Raw genomic sequence first — 25,749 nt, 5'->3', positions numbered from 1 at the left:
AAGCACCTGTGTAAATAGGCAGCAAATCACTAAGCTTGAGTTGCATCCATACAGGGCAGAGTCATGTAGCAGCAGAGAGCTCGAGAGAAGCCATCAGTGCTTTGGGCCCAGAGCTTGCTTAAGCAGAACAACCCGTATACATAGGCTAATAGTGCCTTTGCCATGGTACATACACAGAATTATGTATGTCTTACACTTTCACATCCATTGATGTTGTACAGGTTGAATATCTGGTTTGGGAAGATTTTTTGAGTGCTGTAGATTCTGAAGTCACAGCTTTAAAGGATCTATCCTGCAGGTGTTACAGTGCAACCATTTGGGTTAAGAAGCTAAGCTAGAAATGAGCTGTGCCAGTGCTTCAGTTGTGTTAGAATCTGGTACCTTGTCATGAAATGACATGATAGCCAAAAAAAAGTACAAGGGATAGACTATAACTTCAAGTGTCTGTTCTAATTACCTGCACTTGAGGCTGTCCCACAGATTTCTAATTCAAAACTGTTTTGTAGGTAACACACAGCTGGCATTGCAGATCATCAAAAGAAACCAGCTTCTCCCCTCAGTGAAGACGCTCTCTGACCTGAGAAAGAAGCCAGTATTCCAGCCCGTTCATCCTATCCAGCCCATTCAGATGCCAGCTTTTACCACTGTTCAAAGGAAGTGAAGTCTTGCTAGCTCATGACTGGCCCAGTGGAGAAGGGCTTGGGATTTTGTATATTTTTTTTAAATTCAGCCACCTGAATAGCAGGAATATTGGAGTGTGCTGGTTTATGCAAGTTTTTAATAAAACATTTCAAAGTCTTGTTTTGAAGAATTTTGTAAGAGGTGTCAGAAGAGAGAGAGAACTCTGAAATGAGGGGCAGCTTAAATAAATTTTGTAAAATAGCTCGTGTTTTTCATGGTCTTCACGAGTGGAGCAAGTTTTTAAATGTGGCTTCTGTAGCAGCCAGTCTACATCTCAGCCAGAGCAAACACTCAGACATTCATGGCCTGTGGTTTGGAGCCCAGTCCCAGGTAGGTGAGGCTTATGTGAGAGTTCCTATATAAGCTATTTATCTTCTTTTCATTCTTCACAGTTAGGTCTGGGTAAGGAGTTAGAGGTGGTCATTCAAACACTTTGGTGACCAGAAGCATCCATTGGGTTGGATGAATGGACTGCAAGGTGGATTGATGGCTGGCTGGATTGTTGGCCTTGATGGGTCAATAGCTTGATGTCTAATTGGCTAATTACAGTACAAGCCTTTGACTTCTCTCAAAGTCACTTCTCTCAAGTGCTTCCAGTTTCAATGTTGTTACGGTGCTGGGCCTAAAGGTTTTTTCTCCTGAAGTTATGCATAGCAGGAACCTTGGTGAACTACAGCCTCGCTTCTTGCAGACGTGGGGAGAAAAAACAGCGCTTTACTTTTGCCAAGTGCAGTACTTGCCCAGAAGAGGCACTGCGTTAGTTTGACGTGGCTTGCCCAACGTCTATCTAGATTGGGTGCGTCAGCAGGGTATTTCGGCTCTATCCAATAGCTGATTGAATCAGCTTTAGATAAAAGTGCCAAAAAGTCCTGCTGAAGTGCCCAATCTATACTGATGCTGGGGAGCTGGGTCAAAGTAATGTGCTTCCTCTTCTGGTAAAGCAGTGGGGTGGGTTAGTTTGTTTGTTGTTTTTTTTCCCCCCACGTCTGTCAGCAGCATTTATGTAACTAAAGGTTATGGCTAAGCATTGTGGTGCTGTGCTGTAGCCACAGCTGCATCACCATTTCATACTTTTAAAGTTAAACATTATATTATTGAAGTCTTCAGTCTTGGATACTGAAGTTTTTTACTTGCAAAACCAGAAACTGCAGTCTAGCCATGTTACTGCCCCCCACAGCAAATGTTAAATATTACTGGAAGGGAAGACTAGATGGGGTACTTGACACATTACTCTGCACTGTCCAGCTTCATGTGAATAAACTGAAGGAGGTACTTCACTGTCTTTTTAAGGAGAGATGCTCCTTCCCTTTCACAGTTACAGATTTAAGGTAACTTCCAGGCTATGTGGGCATTTGACCTTTCTGGACAGGCTGAGTAATGCCTAATTTCCCCAGGATCCAAGCTGTTTTCTGTGTAGGAATATGCAGGGATAGTCACTTCCAGAAAAGCTATTCTAGCAGGATTTGCAAAAGACTTCTAAATTAGCTCAGTTCTGCTGAACTACATAGATGGGGGGGAAGGGAGAGAAGGTTGTTGCTTATTTGAAAACAATTTAACCAGGCTACATATAACTAGTTTGAACCTCTTCTTAAACTGCTCTGACAGAGCTGTAGTACTATAAAAGCTCTCTTTGCTGCAAGAGTATAAAGTGTTTATAATTTCCAGCAGTGGTGGGTATAATGGTAGAACCTGCATCTTGGATAGCTGCTGTCAATTTTCTGCATCTATTCCCCTTTTCCAGCTGGGTCATGCAGTTGTGATTGATCAGGTAGAGAAACAGCAGAGGCAGTTTTTCAGAGGGCTAAGTGGTTCCTTAACTGACCAATATCTGAAACTAACGTTTGCTGAAAGTGAAGTGCAGAGCTAGTGCAGCTGGCTTCATCTGTCAGCAAAGGGTATGTATGCAGCATCAAAAATGTTTAACTTCACCTGTGAAGTCAGAGTTGTTTGTCCCTACTCCCTCCTGCTGTGGCAACAATGCACTCACACCAAAAGCTGTTGTGAAATCCACCCAACTAATGACCAGTTTTCCTTTTTCTAAGTTAACAGGTGATCAGGAGCCTAACAGTTATAACCAGGAAGGGAGACTATACCTGAAGTTTACCTTGGGTGTTCCTAGTATCCAAATGCTGCTGGAATGTAATAGTCAATCTCAGTCCAAGCAAAGCCATGGAAGGGAGTAGCTCCATTTAATGCAGGTGTTTGCACAGTGTTGTTGAACAGCAGATGGTTAACCTCTGAGTTGACATGCCTCTATTCACTGCAAAGTGAGAATATTTTAATCTACAGACAGATGTATAGCTTCATAAGAACTGAAATGCCATACTGCAGCAGACCAATGGTCCATCTAGCCAAGTAGCCTCTCTAGACAGTGGCAGAGGTAGATGCTTTAGAGGGAAAGCATTGAACCAGATATTTCTTGAATATTCTATTCCCTGTTTGTTACCCTCATTGGCATCCATCATTATTGGCTTAGTGCCAGAGGAAACTCCTCCACCCAGTCTGTTCAACAGCTGTTATTAGATCTATCATCCCTTAATTTGTCCAGTCCTTTCTTGAACTTGGTTATGCTATCTGCTTCAAACACCTTCAGTAGCAATGAATTCCACAAGTTAATACATAGTGCATAAAAAGTACTTTCTCTTGGTTTTAAACCTGTCTCTGGGTGCCCCCTAGGTCTAATATTCTGGGACTTGGTACGTAACAGTTCCTTTCTTATTTACTTTGTCCATATCTTCCATGATTTTACTGCATCTCCCCTCAGCCTTCTTTTTTCCAAAGTGAAGAGTCCTAATCTTTTTAGTCTCCTGCTATGGCAGCTGCTCTGGGCTCGTTTGTTCTGGTTGCCCTTCTCTACCTTTTCTAATTTTAGTATGTGCTTTTTGGATATGTGGAGTCCAGTAATGCACACATTATTAGAGACATGGGTTCACCATGTATTTGTATAATGATGTTGTTCTATCTTCATTTCTTAATGATGCCTGACATTTTTTAGCTTTTTTTAGTTACAGCTACCCATAGAACTGATTTTTAGAGAACTTTTTCTACAGTGGCTACAGGGTCTCCTTCCTGAGTTGTGATGGCTAGTTCAGAATCCAGCACATATAGTTGAGGTTATTTTTTTTCCCCCCCAAGTGCATTACCTTGCAGATGAACATCAATATCAGTAAGTGCCATTTCTTTGCCCACTCAGTGAGCTCCTGTAAGACCTTTTTGCAGTGCCTCTCTGTCAGTTTAGGATTAGACTACCCAGAATAACTTAATATCATCTGCAAATTCGGAAATTTCACTGTACGTTCCCACTTCCAGGTCATTGATGACAATGTTGAAACAAAATCGGGCCTAGCACAGATCCCAGTGGGACTCTAGTTTTGACCACCTTCCATCCTGAAATGTGACCATTTAGCCCTATCCTATGCTTCCTATATTTAAACCAGCTCTCAGTCCACTAAAGGACTCTCTTCCAAACCTGTGGTAATGCAATTTTGTTTTGTTTTGAACGTTTCGGTGAGGGAGCTTGTCAACATTTTTTGAAAGTCTAAATATATTGGGTCATTTAGATTCCTCTTGTCCACATGCTTCAAAACACCTAGAAAGAACTCCAGCAGACTGAGGCAGGACTTCCCTTTTCAAAATCCCTCTTCCCCAGTAGAGTACATCTGCCCATGTGACTACTGATTTTATTCTTTATTGTTGATACTACCAACTTGCCAAGGATGGAAGTAAGGCTCACTGGCCTGTAGTTCCCAGAATCACCTCTTGAGCCCCTTTTTGAAGATTGATGTTATGCTGGTAACCCACTAGGCCCATGGCATAGAGGTCATTTGTAACAATAAGTTGCATACTATTACCAACAGTACTACAACTTCATTTTTGAGCTCTTTCAGAACTCATGGGTGAATGACCACTGGTCCTGGTGCCTTAATAGTATTTAATGTATTGATTTTTGTTCTAGAACAACTTCTGTTGTCACTTCAGTGCAATCTAACGCTTGACCTGTCTGTTAGGAAGGACCGATCTGGCATGGGAATTGCTTCAGTATCTTCTGGTGTACTTTCAGAGCCTCTTAAGACAGCATTTTTAAACAGCTTCCAAGCTTCCTTTAGGCCTTAAATTTTTTTGGCTGTTCCTTTTAACTTCCTTCCAACCACCTCACTCATGTAATTTCCCCTTTTTACTGTTGTATCAACATCACTGGGTTTTGTTTTTGGTTTTTTTTTTTTGCTTATTCCTTTTTGCTGGAATATTGTATGCAAGTATAATAGTAACCATAACAAATACCTCTTTAACCTGGTCCTACACATTAGGGTTAGGTCTAGAATATCCTGTTTGTGGGTTCTAGGACAGATCGTTCTAGAAAGCAGTTGTTTATTACATCCAGAAAAGTTATTTTCACATCTTGCCCTGATGAGGATTTGCCCAGTCTTTGAAGGTAGTTGAAGTCTCCCATTATTATTGCTGATTTCTAATACCCTTGAGCATTTTGTAAACACCTTCATCTTTTCATGGTACAATCCCTAATACTATTTTTTTTTTTTAATTCAAGTACAGAATTTCTACCCACAGGGATGCTAGGGTAGCTTTCTTTTTCAGAGGAGACATTTGTACTGTTACTGTTTGTACTATCCCTAATGTACAATACCATTCTTTCACCTGCATGCCCTACCTTATCATTCCTATATACATTTGTAGCCTGGTCTAACAGTCTCCTATTGATTACTGTCCTTCTAGGTTCCCAAGATGTCTGTTATGGTCAAAGTCACTATTTAATACCAGGCATTCTACTTTACCTGTCTTATATTTTAGACTTCAGGTCTTGAGTATGCAAGCACTTGGCCTCCCCTGCTGCTTTTTTTAAGTGCTTACCTTTTCCCTTCAGTAATATCAGAATTAAGTCTTTTTCCCCAGATTGGAACAGCTTTCTGCACCATTTCAGTAACTTGACAAATAATTTCCTTTTTCAGCATTGATGTATAAAAGGTCAAAGGGAAAAAATGTCTTACTGGTGTGACTGCTATTGTCTTTCTGGCCCCAGGAAGAAAATAGAAGGTAGGCAAAAAGGCAACAACACTTTGTCAGAAGGCAAAAACCCACAGAATTCAGGAAAAGGAGAGTAGAATGAATTACTTGAGAGAAGAGAATAAGAGAGATACAAAGCACTTGGTCTCTCCACACAAGATAAAAGGAGCATCAGATTTAATGATAGAAAATAAACTGATGTGCAGAAAGATTCCCTTTAGTGCAGCACAGTTGGCTACAATGCACTGAGGCTAAGCTTTTAGTAAGGGTCAGAAAGGGACTGAACTCCAAGTTCTGTTCCTAATATTCAGATAAACACTAATGCATTCTGAAAGAGATAATAAGCCACATGCTTCAGGACTTACTGTTCTTGAGGGTTAAGCCAAGCAATGGTGCTGGTGGGAGAGCAGGTTGGTCCTAGAGCTCTCTCTCAGGGTGCTTCACTAGATGCTGGTCGCTAATCTTGGTACAGAGACCTTTGCCCCATGACAAAATTACGTCAGTTCAATGGTACATTGCCTCTAGGACATACTTGCGTGCTATTTTGCCAGCAATTTTCATGCAGTCATCATTTGAGCCAGAAGTACAGGAAAAAAAGGGCAGTTAGTTAAAAGAGCAGTCACAATGCACTGAGGGGCAGGATAGTTGCTGCAGTAGGACTGTTATACAAGCACTTGCTATCCCTGCTAGGTCTGAGCAAGACTCTCATCCTGGCTTATCCTAGCCAGCCAGGTGTAATAGCATGGTCACCTGTCAAGCCAGCACTAATACAGGACTAAATTCAAGTCCATATTAAAAAGCAAAAATAAGCAACTTACAGACATGAGTGAAAGCTGCCAGCTTGCTGCTCGCTCGTTTTGGTACAAAGATCGCTTCTTGGGTGATTGGCTAGTATAGCAGCAAAGAAGCCACAGCCAGTTCTTTGGAAAGGGAGAAGTCATGATGGTAGCAATTTTTAAAAAGGAGAGCTTATTGGCCTCAGAAGCCCTAGAGAGAAAGGGGGTAGAGAAGTGCTGACCAGGTCAACCTAGGTTTTCCTGCTATACAATCTAGATGCACTGCAGAGATTTAACTTTGCTTCAGAGTGAATATTTTTGCAACATGGAAAGTGTGCGCCCCTTGCCTTCTATGCCATTTTGGAGTCATCTGATCCAGACTTAAAGGAGGTGCCATATAGTGACCTCTCTCTGAGGAGAAGAGGTTTGAGATGCATCTTTCAGGTCTCAGTAGATTGATTAAATACAAAAAGGTTAAAAATGCTTTCTGTGTGGTCTTGTATCCTGAATAGAGTGAGGGTCTTCCCTCCCTTCCCATCCCCCACATAGGAATGTAGGGCATTCACATGCAAAAAATGCTAATGCATTGTTTCAGCATTTCCCAGCTCAGCTTGAAGGCATGCAACATTACACTCAGCCAGTTGGAAAAAGGATGCAGTTGTTCCCCAGATACCACACATCTTATCACAGCTGCATTTGCATGTGAGCAGAACTATTCATCCCTTAACTCTCCATTAACAAAGAATGCTCTTCTGCCCTAAGGGAGGCTAAGCTTGCATTCCCTAGGGAAGCTTTGGTGTTTTCCTGGCTCTTGCATATTATTGTACTAAAAACAAACATTTAAAATAAAGTAATGAATCAGTGTTACAGGTTTCAGCCAGGGTTTAGCAGACTGCTCAGACATTCCCCCCAAAACAAGCTTCTAAGGGTGTCCTGACATCTCTCCTTTAGTGACATGACATGTTTGTCTGCATGGTAAGAGGTAGCGCTGTAGCTCTGCTTTCCAACACTGCCCCTCCCCTCCAACAACTTTACCCTCCTTCCAATCTTTAGCTTCTAGGGCAAGGGCTGCCAACAGGGAAATTGCTAGCTGCCCCAATGCAACTAAAGGTATTGTAAGAAAAGGGTGATGGCATTTGAAGTTCAGTACATTAGTATTAGGTGTGAACTTTATCCCCATCAAAACCTGAGAACAAGGCAGGCAGAAACCCTTGTAAGATGGAAGAGTCCAGTTTCATTAAGCTTTGATGGTTGAAGAACGAGGAGGAGTCTCACCTCTCCCCCCCCAGCAAACAAGAAAATTAAGAGTACTTGACATTAGGATTAAAAATGAGTGAAAATGAAACATGTTGATTCCTTCCAAGTGTATATGCTGTGACTGCATCAAGATGGCATCTCTGGTCTTCTCTTTGGCTTTTGCTGGCATGCTGAGGACAGGCAGTGATACCAAGTCACTTACCTGGAGTGCTGACAGCTTCTGGCATCTCAAATTCCACAGGGGGAAATGACACTTAAGAGCACTGATGCAGACTGAAGTCCAGGTGGACATCCTCATTCCCGATTACTGTGTCAGCTAGCCCCTGTAACTGGTGAAGTGCCAATGGCCACTGACATTTCAAAGTACTACTAATATTTCTTTTGTTACTTGTGCCAGAGTTGCTAGATTGGTGGCAATAGTTCCCACTGTGGACAAAGATTACATTGTATTTTTGTATTAGGCACATTTCTTAGGTACCAACAAGCTGATAGCTTCTACTCAAGTGCTTATGAATGATTGTAAGGGATGACCAATAGGACTCCACTGGACTAGATACTGTACAAACATGGGGGAAACAGAAACCAAAGAAGGAAGTAATGACTTGTGTGGGGGAAGGGTAAGCAAACTGAGAAGACACTCCAATCTCAGAACAATAAGGTACACAACTTACTTTCTTCATACTTAATAAGCTACTAGGTCCATCATTAAAACTTGCTCACACATCTGATCACTTTTAAAATTGGATGTAGGCTCTTGTTAACAAACAGCTCTGCAAAAATGTGTTGACAAGACTAATGTGTACATTCTATACTTACAATCATAGAAAATTAGAGTTGGAAGGGACCTCAGGAGGTCATCTAGTCCAACCACATACTCAAAGCAGGACTGTCCCCAACTAGATCATCCCAGACAAACCTGTGTCTAGCTGGGTCTTAAAAACCTCCAAGGATAAAGATTGCACCACCTCTCTGGGCAACCTGTTCCAGTGTTTTACTACCTTCCTAGCGAGAAAATTCTTCCTAACATCTAACCTAAACTTCCCCTGCTGCAACCTGAGACCATTGCTCCTTCTTCTGTCATCTGCCACCATTGAGAACAGTCTAGCTCCATCCTCTTTGGAACCACCCTTCAGGTAGTTGAAGGCTGCTATTAAATCTCCCCTCTATCTCCTCTTCTCTAGACTAAATAGTCCCAGTTACCTCAGCCTGTCCTCAGAAGTCACATGCCCCAGTCCCCTCACCATTTGTGTTGCCCTTTGCTAGTCTCTCTCCAATTTGTCCTCATTCTTTCTATAGTGAGGGGCCCCAAACTGGACAGTGGCCAGATGTGGCCTCACCAGTCCTGAAGAGGGGAAGAATCACTTCCCTTGACCTGCTGGCAACTTGCCTACCAAAGCAGCCCAGTATGCTGTTAGCCTTCTTTGCAGCAAGGGCGCACTGTTGGCTCATAGCTTATTGTCCACTATAACCACCAGGTCCTTTTCTACAGAGCTGCTGCCCTGCCAGTCAGCCCCCAGCCTGTATGGGTGCATGGGATTGCTCTGTCCTTGTTGAATCTCATGCGATTTCTTTTGACTCCCATTTGTCTAGGTCTTTCCAAATCCTTACCCTACCCTCCAGCATATCTACTAATCCTCCCCCTCCCCCCCCCCCTTGATGTCATCTGCAAGCTTGTTGAGGGTGCACTCTGTGCCATCTTCCAGGTCACTGATGAAGACATTGAATACCACTGGCCCCAGGACCAATTCCTGGGGCACTCCATTTGAAGCCAGCTGCCAACTGGACCTTGAGCCATTAATTACTCCTCTCTGAGCCTGATGCTCCAGCCAGTTTTTCATCCACATTATAGTGCATTCATCCAGCCTGTACTTCCTTAGCTTGCCTGTGACAACATTGTAGGAGACTGTATCAAAAGCCTTGCTACAAAGCAAGCTATACCACATCCACAGAGCCAGTCACCTCATCATAGAAGGCAAATCAGGTTTAGATTCATAGATGTTAGGTTGGTCAGGCATGACTTGCCCTTAGTGAGTCTGTGCTGACTGTTCCCAATTACTTTCTCCAAAGTGCTTGGAAATAGATTTGTTAAGGAAGGATCTGCTTCTTGATTGTTCCAGGGACCGAGGTAAGGCTGACTGGTCTGCAGTTCCCTGGATCCTCCTTTTTTCCTTTGTTAAATATGTGCACTGTTTGCCCTTTTTTTAATCATCCAGGACCTTTCCTGATCACCATGGCTTTTCAAAAATGATGGCCAGTGGCTCTAATCGCATCAGTCAACTCCCTCGGGTGCATCCCATTCAGCCCCATGGACTTGTGTGTCCAGTTTTCCTAAATAGTCCCTAATCTGTTTTCACTTGCATCTTAAAAGAGGTCACTTCTTAAAACTCCCTACACCCAAGTTTTTTTGGAACTTTTACTTTTTCAAGGACCCTCATGTTAATTCTGTATTCCATTCCCAGCTGTAGAATTTTGCCCTTTTGTAAGTTTTTTGCTTTATTATATACTACTGTGAATATTGTAGCCTTTCCCTTGTACTTGCTTTTCCAGGCCTAGCATACATTTTTAGTTTGGTCTAAATCCTTAGCTTCACTAAACTTCATATTCCAAAGCAGTTGTTTTCTACACACTTTAGAACAATTTAAATGAGAATTCATCTAAACTGGCTTCTATTAGTGTTTAGACCACACAGAGCTGCTGCTAAAAGAAAAAAAGAAAGAAAAGTGTCAAGTTAGGGAACATCCTTACTATTAATGCCGAAACCAGGACAGCCAGGCTTCACTTGCTGATGTTCCTTTTCCCATGGTTCTTCTCCTGCCTGGCCGTCTCCTCTAGGGCCTCCTCCCATCCCCCTTTCCACTTATCTATGCTAAGTGGATAATGCTATGAACTATGCTAGAACTTGCAAGTGGGGATCAGACCCCAGCTAGCTGCTTTTGCAGGAAGCTGCCAAGCCCAGGGACATCATGAAGTCAGGACAGCAAGTTGGGAACTTCAGCAAGAATTGCAGCATCCTTATTCCTAAGCATCTGTGTGTGCATGCAGATGCAGAGGGGTTTGGAGGGAATGGAGCAGCTGATATATATTTCAATACACCTTTCTGACAGTGACTAACTGCACCCTCTGCTTTCCTATTAACTGGTGTCTAGATGCTGTCAGTGCTGCAGTCTGTACAGCCTGGGTCCATGCTGCTGATGCTGTCACACCATCCCTCCACTGTTCCTACAGTTTCAGGTTTGCCATGTCATCTTTTGTCCCTTTCTTCTGGGATGCAATAGAAAGGAAGAAAACAAATAGACACACACACAAGCTTGCCATGAAAAAACTCCTCACATTTATTTGATTAAACAAAAAATAAAATAAACTGCATAGGAACATTTTAAAGTCCAAAGAGACACTGACTTTGTTTTAAGGCTGCTAGTAGCTGATACATCATCTCCTTGCTACATCCTTCAGCCTTCTCCATGGACCACAAAGATACATTCAGAAGCCTCCGTTAAACACAAGAGTTTTCTAACATTGTTAGCTTGTTCTACATAACAGTTTGCACATGACCTGTCATGCTTTCTCCTCTGCAGTATGTAACATTTGTAAGTTAAAAACCTAACCAATTTTTTGTCCTAATAGTGAAGTGAAACTTTTTTTGGAGGGTGCAAATTACTGCCATGGCCTATTTTATTAATCAATCATAAGGCTCTGAGCACCTAGTTAAAAATCAGAGCAGTCTGCCATCAAGATGACCATGCTTCCGTGCTAGTAATTAGAAGATGGGGCTTTATCTTTGGTAAATTAAAAGGGGGCATTTAAAAAAAAACTGTTCAAGTTTGTTACATTGGTTTTATTTGGCAAGAGTTGTCTTTTTTGCACTGTTGCCAATTTTTGCTTATATGTGCCTTTAGAGGGCCACATTAAGGTTGTATACATACGCTTAACACTTAAAATGCATCCATCTGTAATCAAGCAGTGCATGACAGGTAATACACAATGTGAACAAAGAAAGAAACCCTCCCCCACCAATCTGGTTTAACAAACTAGTTAAAAACAAACAAAAAAAATACCAATTTTAGTTGCTTCGGAGGAGGGAACCTAAAAAACAAATCCAGAAACATGACAAAATTTCTTCCTCTGAAGGAAACTGCTACATAGACTGAAGTATTCTACAAACCTATAAAGGAGTTCACTGGTCTGGTAGTTCAAAGAAAAATATCTACCTACTTCATTCACTACAAAGACACTTAACATTCAGTCAGTAAGGCTCTGCGCAAAGAGCTTAAAAAAATATCTACCTGAGTTTGTAAGTTGATACAATCATTAAGAGGAGGTCTAAGACCATGCAGGTACACAAAGCTTTTTTAGAACCATTACTGGTTAAACAACGATGGAAAAATGCCAGCCTGGCCTGTTAACCCGTAAGATCATAGACACTAGGTACATTTTCCACCAAAACATTTACCAAACCCAACCTGACACTTGATCATTAGTGGTTTGCTATACTCACTTTTCCAACTGTTGTCACTCACCCATATGACAGAAAAAAATTAAAATTTTCAACGCAGTTATTTGATTATGTGCTTTTTCAACTTCACTCCATTTGTAAAAACACTAAGCACACTTAAAAGCACCACTGCTCAAGATCAAATAAAAGCCCAACACTTGAGCTGCCATTGGCTGTAAGGACATTGAGTCTGAAAAGCCCTGTAAAAACAAGAACTTGGTTGCATGGTCATGGTGGAAAACATCTTGTTGTGTCAAGAAGTCTATATATACAATCACCGAGTCAAAAAAAGTCTCATTCCCTTCAAGCATTTGGTGTAGCATTGTGTTTAGAGAAATTATACCCTTAGTCTCTTCTAACAGGATATATAATGGAAGCATGCAAAAAGTACAATTATTTTTCCTCTTGTAGAGAGAAGACCTAAAGGTCTTAAGGACATAAGAATTCTGCAAATAAAAATGTCATGTCAACCAGTAGTATTATAATACTGAAACAAACCATGATTTAAGTTTGCATAATTCCTAGTGAAAACTCATACTTTAAGAAATTATTCATATTTGCTCATAAGACTTGCCTGAGTGTGGGAACATTTGGTTTTATTTACAGTTTCTCTAGCAAGGGCAGCCTAGCATTTCCATGGGAAGGCAGCAAAAGACAAATGAAAAAAAGTTGCCACATTGTTCTCAGTCAATAATATTCCTTTTAAATAAAAATGTTTATTCAGCAGCTGGATGTACCCTTTACCCCCTCCCCCCCATGCAGATTTACATTTACTTCCAAGACCTGTTTGATGCTAAATTGAGGTAGATTATTTTTCCAAAGTGAGGTAGAACTTTAAGGAAAAAAAAAAATAAAATGAGTGGCATTTGTGCATTCTGTACCACAGCAAAGTGGGTTTCACTCTCCAACAGTCTCAAGGACCAGAGTATGATATTTGTCTACCGCAAGTACCAGTGTTTATTTTTTATACAGCTCCAAACTGTTTGTCTAAACGTCTTTTTTTCCTCTTTTTATTTTTTTTATTTTTTTGCTTTAAATACCATGTTACCTTTTGGCACCATTTGGATAGGCTCCTTTAAAAAAACAAACAAACAAACAAACAAACAAACAAACAAACAAAAACCCTCAAAAAAACCTTTGGCACATTTTTTTTCTTTAAACCTGAACTGAACATAGAAATCTCATGACCTTCAAAAGAAATTAAAGCAAAGATATGGCTGGATCAGGCCTAAAGACTGTTCCTCTAAAACTAAATTTTGGTTTAACTCTAAAGAGACTGAACCCCTCTCCAGCAATTCCATTGGAGTACCACATTGAAGTGCCTCGTTCAGTTTCCCACTTGACTATTTTTGCCCTTAACATACACTAACTTTCAGGTTTTCTGCTCCTTACAGTATATGTTTGTGGGCATCCCCAGCAAGTTACACTTTAAAGGGTTCTAATTTAAAAAAAAAAGAGTGAATTACCTGAGGATCCTGCATCACCCAGTATCATGGCTGCTTCTAAGCCCTCAGCCAATACGATGTTGAAACTTTCCCTGAAATATAGTCAGATCTGCTTCATATGGCTGAATTGGGAGAATAGTGAGTTTTACTTGCTGATCATCTTCCACGAAACGGAACGTTTCCTGACAGCCAACATTGGTTTAACCCAGCACAATTAAAAATTCCTCTGCAAGTTTCTAGTGCACAAGCCTGTAGATCCAGAGCTGTCCTTCTTCACTAAAGCTAGAGCTTGGAGAAAGAGATAAACCAGCCTCACCTTCCCTGCTGAAATCCACTCACCAGTTCAGAAGATTGTACTGAACAGTAAAGAACAAGCACAAAGTTGCAACTCAGCTTCAAACTTTTGTTCACCCTTTCACACACACACAGTCTGTATGTCCAACACTTAGTCTCTACACATATTAGGATACTGGGGCATTATCTAATAATAGCCTGAGAACATGCATAGAATAAAATTTTGAGCCAGATTTGAAATCCTATGAATTATATAACCAAATAAAAACCCCTATGGGGCACTCAATGTTGGCATTTTACTTTCACTAGAACATCATGCTAACTTTATTTTATTGCATTATAAACACTCCATCTGAAAAGCTAATACTCTCAAATGAGATCAAGTGTGCTTAGCACTATCTACTACAGTAACAGTTTAGGAATTAATTTGGGTAGCCCTACAGTAGTGTTTTAAAAACCAAAGCTTCCCAACATGTGAAATGAAACACTTAGAGGCCAAATGGTTTTTGTTTGTGCTGTACGCAGATCCACTGAACTAAGTAACAGAAACTTAAACAAAAAGCACAACATTCCTCCCTCAGAGATTTGCGGCCTTCTTCAAGCTTGTGCAACGACAATGCAAAATAGCAAAGGTCAATGGAAATTCCACCAACCAGCAGCCCTTCCACACTACAGGGATGGTGAAGGACAAGAGCAACTTTTCTACAATTCGACACAAAGAATGCCAGAAGCAGCTAAAGCAGTTTCAAATAACGCCTTGAAGAAAGGAAATCTGAAAGGGCAAGGCCAATAAACAATAAGCACAATAGCTCTTCTGGTATAATCCAGCACTGACAGCTATATGGGTCAAGGTAAAAAAAAAAAAAAAAGGCCAAGTATTTTTAAGACACAAAATGGGATAAATGCAAGGATACTGCAAACTAAAAATTAAAGCTTTTAACCAGTTCTTTGGTATATAGATCTTTTAATCTAATTAATTCCACAGCCCAAGAAACAAACAATTCTCCTAGTGAAGAACACACAAACATCTTTCACAAGGAGTCAGACAAAACCAGATTGTGAGTGTTAAAAAGGAACGGCTTGCTTTCATGCATATGCTCTGAATGGCCATATTCAAATTTAAATATATGCATAAAAGATTATCCTTGATATTTAAAAAAAAGGTTTTCAACAACACTCTCCCTTAAAATTAAAGGCCAGCTGCAGTATGTTGCTTTGAAGAATTTGCTTCATGAAACTTTGGTTGAAGATAGAGTAGTTGTTCTATATTGTGTAATTTAGGGTTAACTCCTCCCTATTTTAAAAAGGGGAATTTTGCTATCCCAAGTCTCTTGGCTTCACTTCCAAAGTAGCTACTATCATGGAGTGTGAATGTATAGGTCACACGGATTTCTAAAAACAGGAAATAACTTTCTTGGAAGTCTGATAGTAGGAAAACGCAGTGAAAGAAAATACACCATTAACATGGACAGAACCCTTCAATATTCTAGGTTGCTTTTGTGACTGGGATCTTGGAGAGATGAACACTTTCCTTCAAGGGTAGCAAGGCACTTTAGCTTTTTTAGATAATGACCTTGCTCAATCTTTCAGCGCAGCTCTTGCTGGAATAGAAAATGCAATTTGTACAGCAAAGCAAGGAGATTAGTCACTGATGCATGAAGTCTTCAATCCCCACGATGGGAAAGCTCTTCATGCTAACTACATTAGCTCTTTTGGTTTGCAATCATGGGCCCTACCCAGAAGACAAGGCAATATATGTCTTGGGAGTCCCATCCCAACTTAGCTGTTAACACTGGCATGAAGATACTTAAGTGCAGACTGTAACTCCCCAAGAACTATAATTCATGTGGCTTGGTAAAGCAGCCCTCTCCACAGAAATCTCTGCTTCTCCAAAAAACAAGAATCCCTTCTTCCCTAGTTAGAGCCAAGCTTTGCAGCTTAAAAATCAGATTCAGAATTTAATCAGAATTCAAAAGTTTTGATTTTGGCCACTGTCCCCATTTTAAGCAGAAGTCTTTGGTGCTGCCCTGGAAAAGATGCACGTGGATCCATGGTGCTTTGTGTTAATTACTTAATAATCAGGACTAGTACCACAAATCCATGGGGCCATTAGGGTGTCCTTGCCTCCGAGTCTTTTGATCCAACTGTTTGGAAGGGGAGGAAGGGAGGGGAAGAGGAAGATGTGAAAGGGTGAAGGGAAAAGAACAAAAAAAGTTCCATTCTTGTCACTGATTAGTTGGATCTCTGAAATGCACCCTGAATTTCCAAAGTTGTGCTTGTTTTTGGAAAACGAGACATACTAATTTGTCCCAGAACAAATCTATTAACTCAGTTATTCTAACTAAAGTCTTAAATGGAAAGAAAAAGGAAGACTAGCTATTTCACAAGAAACAAAAATTCAAAATCAAGGGTTCACTCTTCCTTGTTGCCATTCTCCTTGTAACCACCAATGGTATTCATAGTGGTTAAAACACAAGAGGAGGGAAGAATGGAAACTTGTTTTTCAAAATATAGCTAAGAGTCAACAAAAAAGACTAAAAGAAAATTAAAGAATAGAGAATACATTAAAGAGTCTTGCTTTTTCATTAAATCTTATAAACTAAGCTAAGTCACCAGAAGTGACTTTTTTTTGTTAAAAAACCCAAAAAACAGAAATCTGTGCATTTTCTTAGCTTCATGTTGTGCTGTGGGATTACTACTCTTAAAACACACACATGCCAAAAATGCAAGCATGCTTCTTCTGGCTACTGAACCCCACCCATTTCCACAAAAAGATCAAAGTCTTCTGGGAACAAGACACTATGTTGAACAGTAAATCAAACACATTGAGGTATTAAAAATAATAAAGGAGAACAAGAAAGAGTTCTCTGCTGCAGCAGCAATTAAAAAAAACCACCCTCCCAGCCCAAGCCACAGTATGATCAAGAACACAAAATTCTCTACAAATAGCTAATGCTACTGCTTCCCCCCCTCTGACCCCTTCTATATTTAAAAAGATACATAGAGCCTTTTTGGCTTAGTCTACAGAACTCACTACACAGACCACCTAATGTGCACAGCAACACATTTGTGCATGATGCCCCATCTGGGGGGAAGAGGTAAAAAATTACTGAACTGTGTGCGCAGGGAGTGGGGAGGGGGAAGGTAAGGGAGAGGGAAAAAAAAAAAAAAGGATAATGAGGTAGATAACTTCACAGGATCACTCCCTGCAGAAAAAAGAAGTACATTCATCTGTAAAAAAAAAAAATAAATAAAAAAAAATAAAAAATAAAGATGAGGTAGGTTTGAATCAACGTTGTATTTTTTCGTTATCTTAAAAAAAAAAAAAAAAAAAAAAAAGAGAAAAAAAGAATTTCCCTGAGACAGTTTCTTCCTAATTCAGACAACAAATTAGAAGACGAGAATCCGATTGTTTCCAAAGTCGACCACAACAATCATGCCATCAGGGGTGACTGCTATACCCGAAGGACGGTCCATCTGACCAAAGCCACTTCCCTGAGTGCCAAATTTGCATAAAAAGCTACCATTGGACTCAAATATCTGCACTCGGTGGTTCCTAGAATCAGCCACAATGATGCGCCCCTCTTGATCCACTGCCACACCCTGTGGGCGCAGGAACTGGCCATTACCAGTGCCTTCTGACCCGAGGAAGCGTGCTGACTGGCAATCTGGATGGATGACCAAAAGGCGATGGTTGTTGAAATCTGTGACTACTAAGTGGCCCTCATGATTGAAAGTCACACCCCTTGGGGAATCAAAGTGCTTCCAGAGTGCCCCTTCAAAGCCATACTTATTCAGAAACACGCCATCAGGCCCGAAGAGTTGAACTCGGTGGTTCCTTGTATCAGAGACCAGGATTTTGCCTTCAGAGTTGACTGCCACATCCCATGGGTAATTGAATTGCCCATTCTTGGTTCCTTTCTCCCCAAATTTCAGAATGAACTGCCCGTCAAATGTGAAGATCTGGATGCGATGATTGTCCTTGTCAGCCACAACAATCCTACGTGAGATGTCACAGGCAACACCCGCAGGTCGATCAAACTGGCCAGGCCGAGAGCCTAACGTGCCAAATTTGTGGTGAAAGGTGCCACAAGGCTTAAACACCTGAATGCGGTTATTGCTGCGATCAGCAACAACGATGTAGCCCTCTTTGTCTATGCTGACTCCCCAGGGACGACACAGCTTGCCGTCACTATCTCCCTCACTGCCAAACGAAAGCCCTGGTAGCCCAATGCCAATGTAACTGCGCCCAGATTTCACCATGACCTTGAATGGACTGTTCTCAATGTGCTGGTTGCACATCATGACTGAAACAAGATGCTCTCCCTCCAGCTGTGGCCTGTAACTGACCACGTAGGTCCCATTTTGCTGATCGCTAACATCGGCTCCAAACAGGTTTCCATCAGGGCCCATCACCACTGAAGAGATCATATCGCCTCCTGAAAGGCGTGGCTCACCATCATGGTCGTATCCCATCACTGTGAAGGAGGCCACTTTGCCCTGTAGTGCACGTTTGAGACCTTCCCCAGTGGCTTTGGTCAGAGGAGCAAAAGCCCCACTGCTAACAAACCCCATTGATTTTATGGCCATGTACAAAGCCTGGTCAGGTGGTGTGAACATGATTCTGTCATCCTCCTGGGGCTGCAGAAGGCCTCTCACATTCTTCAACTCCTGCACCTGAGCCAGCATGCGGTCCCGGGCCAGAAGAATATCTATGGTGCGCCCCTCCTCTAGGACCTGCTGAACAGCACTAATTGTGTTGTCCAGTTTATTCAGGTTCTGACGCAACTTTTCAACTTGCAAGTAGAGCGACTTGGCTTTGACTTGACGAATCTTTTCCACCTTAAAGACAAAAAAGATATAATGCCTATATTAAAGCAGAGGAGTTCTACAGAAATAGTCTCTCATAGTAGTATCTTGCACAAAATTGTTGTTGCCATAGGGGTGAGATAAGACTGAAGAGAGTAAGAGTGGTCTGCAAGATAAAAACTTATTTAAAATAAGCATCCACTCTGAATCTCTTAAATTTTTCCTAATATAGGTTGCATCTTAATATGGACGTTTTTGTTTTAAAGGATTGTAAACTCCTTCTGCCAGAGACACTCAACATTGTTTCCCTTTCCCACTGACTGCCTTTTTCTGCTATGAGAGGGGGCTACATTGGCATGCCACTTAAAATCAGCAATTTTTTTAAACCGAAAGAAAGTCTCCCTTTGTGTTATCCCATATTCCAGGCACATAAGGGTTCTTGAAAAAGCAGAAGCAACCTCATTTAAAACACAGAAGCTTGGTCAATCCTCACTGCAGCTCAGGCGTAGGAGATAGCCTACTTCCTATTATCTGTCAGTAATGCTAAAATAAAAAACCTTAAATGATGCCTTTCTGTATGCCGTTAGAAGATCGGACTTATCCACTATTTTTTTTTTTTAAACTAAAATAGTGTTAATAACAACAATGAAATCAAAATGGTTTGTGTACGTATTGTGACTGCAAGCACCGAAACAAAAATTTTGGAGCCAATTACCTTATGACAAAGCACCTTACACCTGATTCACCAAGGTTTAAAAATTGGCTATTGGCTTGTAAACAACTGTTGGTCTACTTTACATAGAAATCTATGTACCTGCATTTTTGTATATGCACATGCACACTTTCCCTCATTGCTTGATATCAGTACTTGCTAAAACCATTTAATATTTTGTGTGGGAAACAATACAAATAACCTATTCCTTATAAAATTAATGACAAGTATAACCATTACATTGAGGAAATTATGCGAGTATATAAAAACACTACAAATTTTCTTTCACATAGTGCCTTGGAAGTTCCAAGAAAGCAGATTTACTCATTCCTTGGCAATCTGTTCCCCTCCAACACAAAGTGCCCCATAAAAAAAAACCCAAAAAAGCAAAGAAATTCTGTCAAAAGCTCTTACTGTTCAAATAATCTTGCACATAATAAACCAAAACAGCAGTTTAAAATGAGAAGCGAGTCACTATTAATTTATGATTCTTTGAAAATAGTTAAATTTAACTTTGTTGGACTACTTAACTAGAAAAAAAACCAAAACATTACTAATTGTCAAAAATGCAATTGTAAACATTTTGCTGCTCATTCAGGTCAATTTTACATTGCTAGACCTAAACAGAAGAGGAGAGATCACTACTTTAAAAAACCCAAAGAAAAACAAAAACAGACTCCAGCACAGATACTTCCTGGCTTGCAGGAAGTCCTCTCTAACCCTTAGGATCAAAAGCACTGTTTGATCAACTTTCACAAACCAGCTCAAGCCTTACAGTTTAAATATTTAAAGTCTTCCTTGCTTTATGAAATTTGTTTTTCCTCTATCTTCCTAAAACAGGATGGATTTATATAGACTAGTGTTAGGTCCCACAGTATGTTATATATAGACTAGTGTTAGGCCTGTTTTGTAGAACATCTTGTTGCTAATGCCACTTGTTGTTCTATCGTTCATAAAATCTCTCCTTGACTGCAGCTTGTTGCAGACTGAGATTGCAGGAGAAGGTGGGAAGACAGTGGTGAAGTGGTGTCCTCTTATTTTTACCTTTTCATATTCCTTAATTCAGAGATGTACAGGCACCACCAGCCAGCCAATGATAAAAGTAAGCATAGTTTCTGATGGCTCACTAGCTGCTGTCCTCACTAGCTGTAGTGACCAGAAGTTATCATTACAGAAAGCAATGCCAACATTTTTATTCCAAAAAGCAATACAGAGGCATTCTTGCAAATGAATTCTTGCAACTACAAAAGTAAGTTAGTCACAGCTCTCTGCACAGACTTTTTTATTGAAGATAAAGGCAAAAAAGAAAGAAAACTATCTGGACAAGTGTGGAAAGTAGCTTTTACATGTTTCAGTATATTTATATATATTAATACACCATACCACATTGTGTCCATTTGCTATGACAGAAAGGTGTGGCCTTTACCAAGATCTGGCCTCTTCAATGAGTGGAAGGAATAGTCTTGGTTATTAAGAAAAGAGATTGATCTCCCCCCAAAACTTTTTTTGGATAGCTTATTTATTCTAAAATCAGATAAACACCACTTCTCATTTTATGTTAGCAAGAAAAATAGACTGGGCATAGTTCTCTCCATTCATTGTATACTTAATGTGTAGGGGGATAAACACCTGCAGTTAAGTTAGGCCTACTCTGTTTAATATTGCTGCAGGTGGAATAAGATGGTTCCCAGGGTTCTGATGTATTGCTGCATGCCCCCACCAGAGGGACCTCTCCTATTGCTTGTGGGTTACTAGAGTGGGCTCCCTGCAATTCTTAGTCCCTCTATTTTATCTCCAACACATACATAACCCCCACCCCACTTTTGGTGGGGAATACCACCGTCATCCTGAAGATGATTTTCAATGAGATTACTTAATTTAAAATACTCAGTCCAAAGGCTTATCAGAAATAAGACCATTTACTAGTTCAAAAAGGATCAAATTTCTACCTTAAGGGTTATTTATTAGTAATTCAAGTAAATTCAGTTTCTTTTTACCTTCCATAGCAGTTCACACTCTCTTTCTTCCAGGGCCTTCTTATGTCTAGTTGTCACAGCTTTGACTTCAGACTGCACCATTTTAGCTTTCATTTCAACTTGCTCTGCCACTGCTTGGGCCTGTTCAATACTCAGCTGGAGAGGAAAGACATGTACTGCTTAGGCAAACCAATTAAAGTTGTATTAGGCAAGGGGCTCTTGCATTTACCCAACTCCTCCAGCATTAGAACAGATAGGTCAACATGCTCTCACAGTGCCCACTGTAGGACAAAGTTCAAAGAAGCTGTTTTCATTTAGTTTTACTGAATGCCTGTCAGGTTCACATACCAGAGGCTGGAACTCCTGAAAGATGTGCTCCAGAAGATCAACACCGCATTCCATTTCCCCCTGCCCCCCAATACATTCTGTGCTGCTCCACAGATACCAATTTACTTACACAAAGTTCTAGTTGCAGAAAAATGTGGTCCAATAAGCTTGCTAGTTAAAACGACAAACCAGAGAGAACCAACCATATAACACTGGTATTAATAAACTTTACTGAATTCACAGATTAAAATTTTACTACCCATGAAATTCTGACTAACATTATGTTATATAACAAGTGGCTTCTATTAGAATTCCAATGAATACCACTTTCTATGCAAGTCTACTATAATATAGACAGCCACCTCTGACTTCCTTATGAATAAATGAATCTGTTGTAGAGAAGCATCTGTGCATGAAAAGAAAATTAGAATAAGCACTTTAAAACTGGACTGACTGTTGGACACAGCTTGCCATTTCAACTCCTTTAGACAAAGTAATGCAGTAAACCTGCCTACTTTATTTTAATAGGCTAGAATTGTTTGTACTAATGCAATATATGCCAATGGTATGCAAAAACATTAAAAGCAATATCAATCTACAAGGCATGCTTGGGAAGATAACAAACAAATAACATTTAAAACTGAAGAATTAAGAATTGGCCTGAAGACTATCATGAACCTTAGGCAATATTTTTTTGGTCAGAGGTGCCTTTTATTTTAGTTAAATAGAATATTTGGGTCCTCCCTTTAGCGATTAAAATCTCCTGTGAGTTTAAGGGCTACTCTGCCAGCCCCATCAATGAATGCCCCACCAGATCCCAGTGTCCCAGCTTAAAAAAAAAAAAAAAAAAAAAAAAAGAGCTCTGCACTCACCAGATGCTGCAGCAGCTTCAGGGTTTCTGGGGGTTCGTGGCAGAGCCCCCCCCACAGCACAGGTCAGTAGGGGGCAGGAGCTGGTGAGTGCGGAGCTTTTTTCTCTCTCAAAGTGCTGGGATGCTGGGGCCAGGCAGGGGATGGGCCTATTTGATTCGGAGATTTGGCCGAATCTATTCAGGACAGTGATTCAAAAATCAACAAACAGAATCGCTGTCCTCCGAATCAGCTGAACCCAAAGCAAATACTAGCTGCTTTGCACAGGCCTATTTTAGAGTAGGTTTAAAGGTCTTACGGTAAAAGGTTCGTAACTAGCTTAATAGGCTGGGTGTTTATTAGAGGTTGAGACATCCAGTTTAAAAATTTGAAAGTTTTCAGTAACGTGATTATTATCCAAGATATCCAGAATGTGTGGGTGGCAAGTCAGCTGGAAGAACAGTACTTACGACGAATAGTAGAACATCCCTTCAATAAATGTAAGGCTAGACAGCCAAAAAAACCCTAAAGTTCTAGACAACTAAGTTTAGCATTTCAAGATGACCTGGGGAAGGGCAGGGGGGAAGAAGATTGTTAGGTTACAAAACTGCAGCCTTAAAAAAAATTCATCAGGAGACAACAGGGTGATGAGGATGACTGAGAAAGTAAAAACAAAAACATGAGAGAGAGAGAAAACGAGAACCAAAGTCTCCTTTCCTGTGAGCTTGCCCCCACCTAAGCAGAGTCCCCTTTCAACTAAAAAAGGTTAAGAACGTGTTCGATGAGGAACTGGTTCCATTTCCCCATCTTGTCTCTGCTGACAGCCTTCTACAATGCTTCTGATTTCAGTTATGAAATGCATGGTCAGTTGGGGATGGACTGTCTGGAAGGATATTTCAAAGCATGTTTTAGTGTTCAAAACCAATGGACAGCAGAAGGAGCTCAGAGCGAGAGAGAGAGGGGGGATGTTTGGCTGGATCTCTACAGGACAGATTTAATCCTAAATTCTAACTGAAGAGCAGATCTAGTACAGCACCAAAAGGCAGACCTATTGTAAATATGCAGCTTTTTTTTTTTTTTTAAATAAACTTCTTTAGCAAAATTGTTAAACCACTGAGAAGAACAAAACAAAAGAGTTCAGTCATATCTGAGGTGTCAAAGTGGAATTGCTCTATGCTTCCACTTAATCCATACCTTTAATCAGCTGCCTTCCAGCATTCCCTCTGAAATCAACCTGGAGTCTTCCCAAGTAAAGACAGAAGTACTCCTTTCTTCAACTAGAGGGATTTGCCCCTATGTTAGCTGTAGCTCTATTTTACAAGGACACATTGTCCCCACTATTTTATAACTGAAGCTCGTACACCCAAGACTATAATGTTCTTGAACAGCAGTATTGGTTAGAACTGCAACCTGCATGCTAGATACCCTGGAAGCAGAAGGCATAAGAGCATGGAACAACGGAAATATCCTTCCAGTTTCATCACCAAGGCAAGACTGAGATAGCCAAAGACATCCCCACCCCACCCCCAAACAATGAAGGTAGACAGGATGGGGAATCCAATATAGACAAAATTGCAAAGAAGTCCACATGCCACATAGGCCTGAGAATTGGTCAGATAAGACTTCTGACCACTATTTACCTGGTAGGGCATCTCTCAAGCTTTTGATCTATGGAGGTTTCACCCCCACCCCCCCAGTGTTTTCAAAATTATTTACCTAGATGATGAAAATGCAGTGCTCAAAAGATAGAGACTGGTCTTTCAGGATTTGACATGCCCTCTGGCTCAAGTTGTCTTTTTTTATTGCCATTTTCCTGTTTTTGAAGTTTAGGACAAAAAACATAGAAAGATGCACTGCCATGAAAAGCAAATCACTTCAAAGCCCCAGCAAACTGAAGGAGCTGGAAATGAACTTATTTCAAATTAAGAATGTCTGTGGCACTGAAATACTGACAGTCAGCAAGGTACTACAGCAAAACTGCCTCTTCTCACAAGCCCACTTGCATGTCACCATAGCACAGTGTGCACCAAACTCCACTAGCAGAAGAAAACATCTGGCTTACTAACAGTATAAAATTGCTCAAAAAATTCAAAAGCATTTGCTTAATTACTGTTGGAGTACTCTTCAGGCACCTGGGAACTTGCGAGAGGGTATGTCATTTTTCAGGATGCCAGCAGAAATTCATTATTTCATCTTAACATGCACAGCATTTTACAGTTTTGTTTTCAAAGCACAGACACCACACATCAGGCCTGCAAACAAACTTAGTGTGAAGCATGGCCTGGGCTCCTGTGAGCATATGTACAATGTTTCGATCAAACATTCCATTCCAAGGTGAAACAACCAACCCAGACTTGCTCAACCTGTTCCTATGTACAGTAGCCACTTCTAAGAGTAAAAATCAAACTGGTATCAGAGCAAGTACAGCATAGAAGAGCATCTTCTAATTATGCAGGACTATTCTCAGCTAGATTGGGAAAAGGCTGAGCCTGGACTGACTCCACAGGACATAAAAGGGGTGCTTGCAGTTACTCTCATAACAATACCAAGGGTACTGCAGCTAGATGCAGGAGTAGACTGGGCACTCATAATGAAAGGGACCTACGAGTGCCCAATTTCTCTTTAAAGACAAAAACAAAATAGTTCATATCTGTTTAGGAACTAGATGTGATATACAGGTCAGTCGCATCTTACGCGGGGGTTAGGTTCGAAAGTCAGCGCATAAGGCGAAAAATCGCGTATTACCGTGCCAGCGGTGACTGCCTCTGCCTCCAAAACCTCCCACCGCAGTGGTGGTGCCATATTTAGAGCTGTGTGGCAGCGCGGGGTGGTGGTGGGGATGGCAGCACGGGGTGGTGGTGGGGATGGCTGCATGCTGCCTGGCGGCTGGTCACACAGCTCCGAGCACAGCTCTATGGCAACAGCAGGAGGTTTTGGAGGCAGTGGCCATCACCGCCATAATGGGCCTCCAGGTAAGTGGCAGTGCCACATGCAAACTCAAGCCCCCCCCCCCCACCCCGCATATAGTTGAATTCGTGTACGTTAAATGCGCGTATGATGCGACTGACCTGTATAAATTGCCATTTAAAGAGTGAAAAAACAGTCACTTTGAA

At 40.9% G+C, this 25,749-nt stretch overlaps 2 protein-coding genes across 3 annotated transcripts in view; one reads left to right on the top strand and one right to left on the bottom strand.

Moving 5' to 3' along the window:
• CNOT10 (CCR4-NOT transcription complex subunit 10) overlaps positions 1–800 on the top strand; it is a 44,557-nt gene extending 43,757 nt beyond the window's left edge. For both annotated transcript variants that reach the window (XM_006273246.4, XM_059728814.1), the window contains exon 19: positions 507–800. In XM_006273246.4, coding sequence (XP_006273308.1) covers positions 507–661 — 155 coding nt within the window. In that variant the 3' untranslated portion in view covers positions 662–800. The remainder of the gene's footprint in view (positions 1–506) is intronic.
• Positions 801–11,041: 10,241 nt separating this feature from the next.
• Positions 11,042–25,749, bottom strand: part of TRIM71 (tripartite motif containing 71) — a 75,554-nt gene continuing 60,846 nt past the window's right edge. Inside the window, exons 3-4 of the mRNA XM_019498109.2 lie at positions 21,483–21,617; positions 11,042–18,806 (exon numbers count right to left, since the gene is read on the bottom strand). Of these exons, the coding sequence (XP_019353654.2) occupies positions 17,355–18,806; positions 21,483–21,617 (1,587 nt within the window). The 3' untranslated portion in view covers positions 11,042–17,354. The remainder of the gene's footprint in view (positions 18,807–21,482; positions 21,618–25,749) is intronic.

Source organism: Alligator mississippiensis, chromosome 5 (assembly GCF_030867095.1).
Source record: "Alligator mississippiensis isolate rAllMis1 chromosome 5, rAllMis1, whole genome shotgun sequence".
Lineage (NCBI taxonomy): Eukaryota > Metazoa > Chordata > Crocodylia > Alligatoridae > Alligator > Alligator mississippiensis.
This window is presented reverse-complemented; position numbering and strand designations above follow the sequence as displayed.